At 38.8% G+C, this 13,068-nt stretch overlaps 1 protein-coding gene across 1 annotated transcript; it reads right to left on the reverse strand.

Annotated features, from left to right (window-relative positions):
- Positions 1-10,319: 10,319 nt before the first annotated feature.
- insl3 (insulin-like 3 (Leydig cell)) lies at positions 10,320-11,539 on the reverse strand. The gene is made up of 2 exons (XM_042429481.1): positions 11,244-11,539; positions 10,320-10,812 (listed from the first exon to the last, which is right to left on the reverse strand). Exons 1-2 carry the CDS (start codon positions 11,434-11,436, stop codon positions 10,610-10,612), a joined length of 396 nt encoding a protein of 131 aa, XP_042285415.1. The 5' UTR covers positions 11,437-11,539; the 3' UTR covers positions 10,320-10,609.
- Positions 11,540-13,068: the final 1,529 nt, after the last annotated feature.

Here is a 13,068-nt window from a genome sequence, read left to right on the forward strand (position 1 = left end):
GGGGAGCGACAGGTAAGGGAGTAAAGGAATCCAGAGGAAGAGGAAGAGAAAAGATGCCCAGCATTCCCAAGCTGGCCTTACCTCTCTTATTCACACGACAGCAAGAAAGGAAGACAGAATGAGGTGGAGAGAAATGAAGGAAGAGAAAACAGAGAAAGAGAGAGGGAGGGTGGGAGGGTGCACTTCCACTAGAAACTTAATTATGCATGGCAGGCAGCTGGAGCAAAAGAAAGAAAGAGAGATGGATGGAGAGGGAAAGAGGAGAGGAGAGTATCCACCTATGCAGAGGGATGAGGAGGCAGGTGGAGAGGAGGTGGAGTAGAAAGGGGAAAGGAGATAAAACACGTCAGAGGTGGCAGGGTGGGAAGGGGGGTGAGTGGGTGTTTCTGTCATGCTTAAGGGGGATTGTAGGTGGGGAAAGTTGCAAATGCTCGAGAGAGAGCCCATTGTGTTAACGGAGCTGTACGTGATTCACAGTTAATCTGGTCTGATAACAGAACAATGTGACAATGTGACAATGAACATCGGTCATTGTTCAGTTTTTGTTCTACAAAGATGCTGACAGACATCATCTACATTAATACAGTGCTCTCTATTAGGAGCGGTAAAGGTACGCTCAGCTATAGACTAAGAGTCTACAGCCATGTTAGCAGCTCTGTCAGGCTGTATTTACATCAGCATCCTTAACATGCTCACAATAACAATGCTAACATGCTGATGTTTAGCAGGTATCATGTTCACCAACTTAGTTTCGTGTGTCAGCATGCTAGTAATTGCTAAACACAAAGTACCGAGGCTGAGGCTGATGGGAATGTTTACAGGTATCATAAACCAAAATGAAGGGATCACCAAAGTTATTCAAATTCATCCAGAGGACGATGTGAAAGTTTGTACCACATTTCATGGCAATCAACCCAACCTCATGGTGGCACTAGAGGAAATGTCAAGGGATCACCAAAGTCATTATGATACATTTTTGGGAATCATGCATAACTACCAAATTTCACTGCAATCCATCCAGTGGTTCAATCTAATGGTTAGTGGCGGACCGACCAACAGACTGTCATCGCCATCCCTAAAATCCCTAAATCCACTCAGCTAACATGTTGAAAAACATAATATTGAGGTAAATAAGCATGAGAAAGAGGATCATCACAGCCTTAGGATATTATTTTTTAAAAGGTAGTATGTTGTATCAAGTGCAACTTTATTGATTCAAACAAAATTAATTGTTTGAGCTTTTGCATAGAGTTAAACTTTAATTAACATAGACAAACCAAATTTGCACCACTGACCAACTGCAAAGTGCATGTTGACCTTTGAGGAAAAGGAGTCCAAAATGTAGGAGGCTATCATATTAACAGTGTTGCACCATCTAATTTTATATAACTCAGCTCAGCTGAATGAGAACCAACGCCTATATAGAGTTTTCCTCTTTATATTCATTTTGCCACAAGCACAACTAGCCACAACCATAGGTACTGTAGCCACTGCATGACCCATAGAAGTTACTAGATCATCAAGTTCTCCAGCAACATCTATTTGTATGCATGTACAAATACATTTCGCCGTGCTGTTTTTATGAAAAATAAGATCTGAAGACTGAATATGAGACTTAAGACTAAAGATATATGTTTTATTGTAGAGCAAAAAAATAAGAAGACTAACTTGTGTCCCCCACCTTTTTCTTCTTTCATACCCGCCAGGTTAAGGTGAACCCTCTTTAATGGCACATTTACCACAGAGGGGGTCAAACCCCGAACCATTAGGTCTCTGTATTTGTTAATGGGTCCACTTACTGGAAGTGACAGAGAGGCAGCGTTTCAATTTCTTAAAAAGCTGCCTCACTGTAGTAAGATACTGTACCTGCTGTTGTTCTGCTCCTCTGGGCTTAGGTATCCCACTGAGTCACACACATACACACACACAGTATTCTTTTGGCTTGCCTCCTTCGATATTCCTGTCACTGTTATCAGCTGAGACCATCTCAGGGGGGAGGCTGCTGTTAAAACATGAGCAGTCCATTCAATACACTTCACCTAATCAAAGCTAAGCTGCTTGTGTAACTTCCAGTTCTCCACCCCATCAGGGTGTGAGATGAAGCTGGGGTGTGCATGTGTGCTCTATGCGTGTGTCTTTGTCTGTGTGTTTTTGTGTAGCTTTGTTTGCCTCTGCCTGTGTGTGTGTATGTGTGTGTGTGTGTGTGTGTGTGTGTTCTGTCTCTTATTTATAATAAATAAAGCTGTTGACAAGGCAATACATACAAGAAAAATCATAAATCTGTGATTCCTTTACTAGATTTTTTTAACGCTCTGATGATATTTTAACATCCAGTCTTAGTCTAATTCTCTCCTGCTGCTTCACAGCGAGATCTTCAGATGGTACGTCATTGAAACAGGGTGCCACACCAGTTAAGTACTCCCACTCAGTAGTATTTTGTCAACATTAAATCAGCTACAAGCAGCCCAGTCGCACATGGCTGTATGAGATGAGATGGAGGGAGTGATGGACAGAGAGAAAGAGGTGCAATGGAGCAATTGGGAGCAGCTGTGAAAGAGCAGCTGGAGTAATCGTTTTTTGGGCCTGCCCATCGCTGTTCCTGCCTCTCTCTCCCTGTCTCGTTTTTCTCCTCTTACCCTTTTCCTACTCACTCACACTCAGTCACTCACAGACACACACACACTCACATTTTCTGCCTTTATCAATTCCCTCTTTTTTCATTACACTGGAGTCTAATTTTCTGTCTTGTGTGTGATCAGCCACACTGTCTGCTGGAATCAGAGGAGCGTCTTTCTCTTTCTGCATTTCAGAGCTGACGCATACATGTACACACATGATGTACACAAACACACATGTACACACACATACACACACACAGGACAACAGCTGAGTCTCGGTGCCTCCTCCAATCAGCCTCAACTTCACAAGAAACCCCAGTGACTTCCAGCATCAGAGTAAAAGCCGGCCGTGCAGTAATTGCATCACGTTAGATTGACAGATTAAGTGGCATCACGTCGCAGTTATGGCATCACAAACAGGGTGGACCTGCAAGTGGTACTGAAGAAATGAAGCTCTCTGAGGATGTGTGTTGAGAGAAGTCAGGTAAGTTTTCAGTCTCTGGTCAGGATGTAAAGTGAATTACTGTGATCTTCATAAAAGTTTTAGTTTTAATTAAGCTCTTCCAATATTTTCTCAAACTGATTGATTCAACAACATTTATTCTGTTTTACACTGGACTTTACACTGCTGCTCACCTGTGTCTGGACAATTTTCCAGTCGAGAAATAAAGGTTTTGATTTTAATCCTTTTATTTATCCAAGCATCTATTCACAGGTACAACACAATTCAATAAAACCACAACCTGGGTCATATTAATGCTGAGAACTCAGTAGGAGAATACAAACATTTTGGTTTTATTTTACTCCACTGTATAACACACTATAAGCATTATAAAGTACATTGTTTTTAGAATTGCAATCTCTTCTTTCCATTCATTATATCAGCAAAAAGAATAAAAAATCTTACAAATATACAAGATGACTGATGCATGGTATTATTCCACTATAGAAACAGCTTTAAGTGTATTGCCAAGGTTCAGGGTTTAAGTGTCTTAAATGCTACACAAAGTATAGAGTCCCAATTATTCAGCACTGCCATTTGGCTTTAAGCAGCAGCGCAGAGCATCCAGTCCAGCGCGCTGAGGCATTCAGCTCTGCAGCTGCAGAAAAGTAGCCTGCAGTTGCTTCAGCGTCTGCTACTGCTGCTGCTGCTGCTGCCACACTGCCCTCTACCAGCTCAGCTCTATTAGTTCAGCTTCACCACCTCCCAGTGGCCCAGAGGTTGTGACAAAGTGGTAGTTAATGTCTCTGCATGTGTGTGTGTGTGTGTGTGGTGTTTGCTGCATGTGCTTCTATTCTTGCACTGGACAGATTAAGCTGACGCAATGACATGCATATGGAAGACCGTATAGGGCGAGAAAGTAATTAAGGAAGTTGAGGTGGTAATTGGCTTTGGTTCAGAGGCTACTGGCTACAAAAATCTGTCTGGGGACATTTCAGTCGTAGAAGAATAAAACAGAAAACTGTCACCACATACCCATGGCCTATTAGACCAGCTCAAAATAATTTAGTAAATGTGAATAAAGACCCCACGACATGTATTTTAGTGGTCATCTATTTCTTTTGCAGGGTATAAGGAATATTATTAGGTTGTGAAGTGAAAAGGGTAGGATTATCAATATACAGTAATATATTTCTAAAGAAATGAAAAGGACAGTAAAGTAGATAGTACAGAAATAGAAAAGAACCTTCTGATGAGCCAAATATGTGATATTTTACATCCAAATTGTGTAAAAAAAAAAAAAAATGGCAGACTGTAGACTGTTCTCTCTCAACCCAACCGGTCAAGACAGATGGCCGCCCACCCAGAGCCCAATTCTGCTCGAGGTTTCTTCCCTTTAAAGGGGAGTTTCTCCTTGCTGCTGTCACCCAGTGCTTGCTCATGAGAAATTTTGGGTCTCTGTAAATTAAAGAATACGGTCTAGACCTGCTCTACAGTATGTGAAGAGTGCCCTTATGTTGTGATTTGGCACTATATAAATAAAATTGACTTGACTTGACTAGAAAGTAATGCTAAGGACAATCAGCAAGGAGGATCAGGATAACATGAGAACACCCATGATAGAGTGATAAGACCACTGATGCCTTCTAGCGATCATCTGTCTGCTGTCTGAACCACCGAATCCCTCTTTAGAGAGCTAAACACAGTAAATCCTACTTATTAACGCCAACAAAACACATACAGAGGTTTTGACAAGGCTATAAAAGAGCTTCATCCTAATATTATTATTTATGAGCCCCATAAAAATTAAGGTTTTCCTGGCAGCTTGTAATATATTAGATAATATACTATGTGTTTATGATAATGAAGATGTCTTAGAATGGTTTTCTATCATTGAATAGATATTAAAAGAATAGAGACATCTGCAAATCTTGGTTTAAATATGGTTAAAACATCTAGATTAACTACTTTACTACAGTTTTTCTTAGCAGAAAACGGTTTATTTGCAGTATCTAGTAATAACAAGGCTAAAGATAGTGAAACACAAATCCCAGTCATGCAGCCAGGTAGATGAGAGGAGATCAGAGAACATCGAAAGACAACAAGAAAGCTCTGTTGGTGGCTCCGTCTTCCTTTCCCTCTTCCCCTGGGAGCGTCTAATCACACGATGCTCCTGAAGCTGTCACTGCTGGTCAGGCCATCTAAATGTTGTCAAGCAGAGAAGAAGACAGACCCGTCACTTCGTAGTAGGAGGAGGCGCAGATGGAAAGATAACCAAGTTGCCTGATATAGAGGATGATGTTTTGGGGCCGAGATTAATTAAAAACCCTGGCTTTGATTGAAACATTCAGCAGCAGAAATGTTCTTTGTGTTTGTTTATGCCGAGGTTCAAGAGAAACAACACATAAATTCAGTTGATGGTGTATTAGTTGGTTTATAGAGTCGAAATAACCGCTAGAGTTAATATTGAGTAAAGCAAACACAAAGCAAATAGAAAGTGGCCTCAAAACCAAGATTTAATTGGAAAGCTTATTTCTTGAGTATGTAGACCTACACATCAAATACATGTGAAAAAAACTAAATGTGTTATCCACCAAGAATGATGCCGAGGCCTAAGTAAAAAATGTGTCACCTTATGTTTCTCAATTGCATGTTGCATGGAAAAGAGAAATCCACTCTGTGTAAGTAGTCTGTATCTGTGTCTGTAAACAGGAGTTTTCACATGCCAGTTGTTACACCTTTGGGAGATCCTGCTATGTCAGTTAAAATGTCCACTATAGGCTTAAAAACAACAAAATGCATTGGCAGCTTCTTTTGTTATGGTTTTTGGTCCTGCATGCTCTGAAGCTGTTTTCCTGAAGGTAAGTGGTCAGTTGGAGTGATCGACCTGATCAAGAGTTAAATGCTAAAAATGACATTTCCAACATGCCTTTTATATCCATCTGTGAGGCAGAGTGCAAAACAGAAAACCAGAATACAGTATATAAAGTGTTTGGAGGGGATTTTGTCACACATTATTATACAGTTTCTGACATGTAAATAGTGTTCAAGTCAACATCCAAGTTGAAATGACAACTTGGTGACTCTTCTGGCAATATATCCAACTTGGAGCTTAATAATGCAGAAGTGCCTGAAAATATAAAATAAATAAATATGGTCACCTCAGGCAAGCAAAGTCTGTTGTTCAAGGTAGTTTAACCTAAATTGAATGGATATGGTGTTATATTGTCACTTGACCAACTCTGCAATCATACAATGGTCTTGATGCATCTTATGACTTGAATGCTAGAATAGTAAACATGGTAAACTTCCTCTATCATCCTTCCCATATGACATCAGTGCAGCACCTGCTAGCTAGCTGGTGCATTGTCAAAGTTTTGGCTGCTTTAGATAAACAACATGCTTCCACACAATCAATCAAAAACTGCTGCTCATCACTGCAGAGAGGGACAATGTGTATGGAGCCAGAACCGTGACTTTAATTTTTTGCTTTGAAAATAAAATTTGGCATTGAAAACAAAACCTGAACTGAAAAAAGAAACACTGGCATTGAAACACTTGTATTGACAAAAAGTTGTATTGACACTGAAAAACGTTGCACTGAAAAATAAAAGTCATTTAAAAAATCAAGCTTTTAATAAAATATGAATATAAGAGGGTGCTCTGTCAAACACTGTCAGCATACAAAGAGTGACATCGAGAGAAAATGTGAAGATTGTCATTGAAAAACACATCAGAATTTTAAAAAATATCAAAATGAAATAAGATAATAGGATTGCAAGTGCATGGTCACAAAAATAAACAAGAATAATGCATTCATATTTTATTAAAAGCTTGATTTTTTAATGAATGTGTTTAACTTTTCAGTGCCATTACAACTTTTTCAAAACAACTGTTTCAATGCCAATGTTTTATTTTTCAGTTCAGGTTTTGTTTTCAATGCCAAATTTGATTTTCAAAGTCAAAACTTAAAGTCACTGTTCTGGCTCCATATAATGCAAGACAAGACAAAGAGCCTGTTAACTGAGGATTTCTTTGAAACAACATCTGACAGTTTGTGTTATGTAGAAGCATGCCCCGAGCACTAATAATGATGGACACACAAAAACCAGACATGTCAGTGTTTGTCCTTACTTCTGCTCCCGCACCCATATGTGCCCACTGGTTACAAAAAAAACACACAAACACAGTGGTAGAAAAAATAGATAAGTATAGACATGAACTTCAAATGGGTTTCCTAGTCTTGTACACCCACACTCGCACCATTATGCAGAGCACATGCACATATATGCAGAGTGTATACATGTGCCATGTGTCAAAACATGAACTGTATACACACACATACACCAAATATAGCATCTTTAGCCCTGACACTTTTACTGTTGGAAACAAGAGCACTGAGAGCCATTTCATTTACATGCAAATTGACACCCACCAGTCCACTACACACACACACTCACACACTCTCCTGCCTGGCATGCGTGCATGTGTGTGTGTGTGTGTTTGTGTTTGTATGTGTGTGTTCATGCATGTGTGTGAGTAGTGTAGCTGCTCTTCTGGCACTCAGTGAAGGTGCTATTCTGTCCCGCTGCTTTTCCTGCTCACTGAAACTGGATACAAAGAGATAGAAAGACAGCGAGAGAGATAAAGGTTTTGATTTCAGTTTTTTTATTATTTGGTTTAGCAGCTTTTCAGATGGCAAAACAGGCATGTAGAGGAGTCCATCAAAGAGGCCCCATGCAGCCATGTGTGAGTGGCATTTCATTTTGGCACTAAATGATGATGGGCTGAGGAATAGAAGTGTCCTCTGATCAGATGTATCCTCTTGTCACAAGGAGATAAAGGATCACTTGAGGTGATTGGCCATTTTACAATAATGAGCCTCAAGAGACTGACCATCACAGCAGGAGAGGGAAATGTGGCAGAAATGCAACTAAAATAATTGATATATTAACATTAAAATTTAAAAGTAACACTCCTGAATTGTCAGAATTGGCCCTCTACTCACCAGGGTCAACTATGAAAGGTCAGTCCTGCTGTAGATGCAGGAAGGCCGAGCAGAAAGTACATCATTTAAAAGCAGATATCTGTCACTCTCTGCTGGTTAACATGGTACACTGCACAAACCCCCTCGGTCAGATCATTTCCTGCTTTCTCTTCCTTTCCCTCCAAATTTGCAAATTGTCTATTTAAAAGTGCACACATGTTTTGCACCTATTTAATTCTGAAAAGAATTATAGTTTTGGTTCAACGCTTTATTTTTACAGGTGGATGCTTTCTTTACAATTTTCTGAAAAACTTGTGTTGAGCTTATTAGCAGTTGTTGACTTCACTGAGGAATTTCATTCAGATAACTGCTTCTTTTAAACCCAATTTAATATTTCAATATCATTCATTCTATCATTGAAAACTTAACTCCCTCTCTAGTTTGAACTGTATGTTTGGCAAATTTCACAATTTTGCACAATTTTGCATGTTTATCTGGCTGTCTCTGCTCTAGCTAAAGATATATTACACTTGCTATTATTTTAACTGTAAGTGTACACTGTTTTCCCTCATATATATACCAAATTACATAGTTTGTTCCAGGAAACTTTGTAGAAAATGACTAGCAAGTTTTAAACCTTTAAAATGAAGTGTAAATGTACTTTCATGTGTAATTCGGGTTTAATTCATAGTTTTGTTGTCTAGTTTATTCTCTCATTTGAAATATCCTCTAATGTAATATTATTCATTTATGGCCATTATACAGACTGCATCATTACAATAAGCTCAAGGACACAAGCATAGAAATAGTTTTAATGTTTAAAAGGTGATGTATGTAGAACAGCAGATGTTTGCTAGATGTAGCCACTAATTAAAAACACTATCAGACTGTTGTATTCTCTAAGTATCTGTGGTTAAAAGCCTTTCAAGCAGAATTATCTGCTTACAAGTTGATCTTAATTCATCTTCAGCTGTTTTGTCCAATAAATAAATAAACAAACAGATAAAAACCAATTACACAAAAACCAATTGTACATACAACGCAATCCATCCTTCCCAAAAATAAAACCAATTAACCAATCAGTCACTGTAGGCTGATTTCATTTGCTATTAAGACTCATTTAGCGAAGGCTGCAGTATAGAGTGGCAGATAATCAGCACCACATTTGATTATCCGTTGAGAGAATTATGCACTCCTCAGTGTGAGAAACTGGCCGGGTTACAGAGATTATTTCTGTTATTATGGGGCTGAATGCCTCGGCCAATGGCCTCAATCCGATTTAGTGCTATCAGAGAGAGCGCCAGTGTTGTAAAGCAAACTCAAACTGTCGCATTAGTCCAGTGTGTGTCTTATAGCAGTGGTTCTCAAACTTCATCACTACATCAAGAACCCCTAAACTGACACAAATTAGACCACAGACCCCCATTTGATAAGATTCTGCCCCAGGGTCCCCCATCTTTTGCTTTTAGATGTTTTATTAGAGAAAGTGTATGAAACCCATGACAAAAACAGTCATACATTCTGTCATTGTGTTACTTGATGGATGGAATTATAGTGAAAATAAATTATTCTCCCTTTTGCTAGAGACCACCTGGAGCCCCCTCACGGACCCCTCGGAGTCCCCGGACCCCACTTTGAGAACCACTGTCTTATAGCCCGTGTGTGTATGTGTATTCACAATTTCAGGGTTAATTTCTCTGCAAGTTTGATAATTTTAATTAACAACAGAACACAGTGTTACTAAGTGTTGATTTTATATAGTTGTTTAGAAGTGTTGATTGGTGTGTTGCCAGTTAATTCATACAGATAAGACTCACCAGTTTTGACAGATGCAAAATAAAACCAATCTGTGAAATTTAAATGATGGTAGTAGAATTTTACACAGTAAACAATGGCAACATGTTGATATTTATATTCATAATTAGTATAACATGATTTTGCTGTCTGCCAGTACTCCTTATCAAATACAAATAGTTTTAGGAAATTGTACAGTATCAACCGAAATGGATCACGGAGTCTAAACATTTTTTTACAAATATTCGGCCCAGATCTGTCCAAGTTATTGTATGTTGTTCTGTGTTGGTTTGATCAACATGATTGTGCGGACATTTTGAGCAGAAGTCTACTGAAAAACAGATTTCAGTCTCAAGAGATCGTCCTTAAAATGTGATTTTAATTAAATGGATTTACAATATTGTGATACTGAGTTGATAGTTTTGCTCTGCATTTAGTTGAAAGAAGTTGGAAAAAAAGCATAACAAATAAACCTTCATAAATAATCATCAAAAGCTTTATTACAGTGTAGCTTGATGATTGCAAATATATTAATACAAAATAAACAATCATTTCAATTTTCCAGTCTGTGTGATTTTACCTCCTGTATGTCATTGTAAATAATTTATTAAATATGATCAATTATCTATAATTACTGGTGTGCAGTGTTTGCCAGAATGCTACAAGATTGGAAATATAGCAAAATCATTTTAATTTGACTTCTCAAGTCAACTTGTAACAATATCTTAACTCGTCTTGCAACCAAATGTGTGATAATCATGAATACATCTAGCAAAACTGGATCAGCTCTCTCAAGCTACATCCTTTCTCACAGCAAATATCAGATATTTTTCTAGCAGCTCGTCTGATGCGATTGGACAGGGGGTACCAATGAGGAGCCAAGGCGAAGACATCCTTTTCCCCATCAGACTGTGAAAGCATGTGGACCGTCTCCGAAGCCTGCAGCTCCTCTGTGGTGGCATCCTGGTCCCCTGCACAGAGGAGAAGGAAAGAAATCTAGAGAGATCTATAGTTTTATGCTCAGATCTTGATGTTTTTATTACATTTTGGAGCAAACTGTATGACACAAGGTTATGCAGTTGCAAACTGACATGAATGCCACTAAAACACTGAGAAATTTATCTAGCTGTTTATTAATTGAATTATTTAATAAGTTGATAAAATAGCTATGAATCCATGAGAATATTCATCTTGCTGGATCAGAGGTAAGATATTCATAAAGCTTGATGAGAAAAATTATGTCTCTACAGCAGGAGAGATAAAGTTATACAGACTCAAATCTGTTTTTAAATGTTTAAAATGTTAAATATGCCTGGTGACCATCCACAATACTGGTATTAAAGCAAACAGTGGCTCTCAACCAAAGGCACCTGATGTTAAAATTGTAACATAAAGTACTTACAGTGAGAAGTGAATTGACGCTGCCCCACTTCTACGTCTGGGATGCTTCTCCTAAGCCGAGAGTTACCACAGGATGAGACGGCGAGACGTATCAGCTCTCTCCCACACATCTTAATCCTCTCCTGCGTTTGAACCACACACACTGCTGCTACAAACACCACCATCAGAGACAGCAAACACTTAGCAGCAGACATTGTAGGATGTCGTCCCGGATGGATGGATGGATGGATGGATTAGAGAGGTTGGGCGTGTGGAGAGTAATAAGGATGTGTGATGACTTATGAGGTGATCTTGAGGGGGTTTATATAGTTAATATGTGCTACCTGTACTGACGGCTTTAAAAAAAAAAAAAACACTGAGGCCACAGATTCTTCCAAAGATGTATTCAGCCTTGGTGAAGGAAAAGCATGTCCTGATCTCAAGCTCAGTATGAGAGTGATGCCCTCAAGGCTGAAACTCTCATTGAGATAAAAACCTAGACTGACAGTGATCTACGGTTTTAAAGTTTAGTGAATTATTTGCCGTTATTGAGGCTCAGAAGAACATCTGCTCTAGTCATGTTGTGACTCCACAGTAGTCTGCATTTGTACCTTTATTTAGAAAAGAAGGCCCTGTGCCTACTGATCTTTATGTGGTATCAGGATCATTCATTTGTTAATTTTGTTGACGTCCCTGATTTCCCATTCGGCTACAATACAGCTCTCACATATGTTTAGAAATTGTCCAAACGTCATAATTCATGTTATTACAGTGAACTATTGTCCTTATGCATTGCTTTTTTACACCTTATCTTGACACATCTTGAGGGATGGGAGTTAATTGGAACAGAGTGCGACTGGCAAAAAAAGACGTCAAGGATATTGACACAACTATGCACACACATGGTCACCCCAGGCCTCACTGTATTTGCGTAATCATGCCAGAGATGAGTGTTTCATATTTCCAGCACTGATTAAAAATATGTAAGGTGGCACGTCAACATCTTAAATGTACTTCTGGCTATGCATGGCATTTTAACCTCTAATGACGTTATTCTTCACTGCAGTGATTGATTTACTACACTCAGCTGCTACGTGTTTATCCCCTTTATCCTACTTATTTCTCTTTATTTCTTTTAGAAGGTGTTGGGAAAAAAATAAGTTGATGCTGTTCATTAACAGATATTTTATATAGATGTTGATAGATGAGCGTCTGTGGCTCAATGTGATACTGCACAATTGACTTTAATGTTTACTGAGGACTGTAAAAATTTTGATTTGGCTAATATGTTCTCTCAAATGTTTTGTTCTGCACTTCTTTTTCATAACTACAGATGAAAAATGAGTCCTTTCTGGAGTGAAAGGAAACATCTGTGGTTCCAGGTCTTCAAGATGTTAACTTCAAATGTTAACTCAACATTTAAGATCGACCAGAGTGGTTTTTGAGGTCGATGAAGTATGTGTCAGACCCCTCTGAACACTGAATGGCGCAAAATGAAGTTTTGAAGCCCAAATTCATTTTTTATGGGACGCAAGCTAATTGCTTTTGAAAGCAGTGTGGGATAGCAAGTAACCAGCAATGTGCACAATGTTTGGTAAAGTATTCAGTAGATGTGGCATGAATGCATGAGAGACGCAAGTGGTCGCAAATACATACAAATACTCTAGGCGGTGTGAATAGAGTCAAAGACACATTAACTAGAACTAATGTTTTCAGTTGTCCCAGGGCTCTATGAATCTACTTCATAAATGTATAGAGACGAGGAGACTGAAGGAAAATAACAGAAATAACTGGAGTTTCAGGTGAGTACTGAGATCAGTCAGAGCGTGAACTGTCACACACACTGT

Source organism: Thunnus maccoyii, chromosome 12 (assembly GCF_910596095.1).
Source record: "Thunnus maccoyii chromosome 12, fThuMac1.1, whole genome shotgun sequence".
Lineage (NCBI taxonomy): Eukaryota > Metazoa > Chordata > Actinopteri > Scombriformes > Scombridae > Thunnus > Thunnus maccoyii.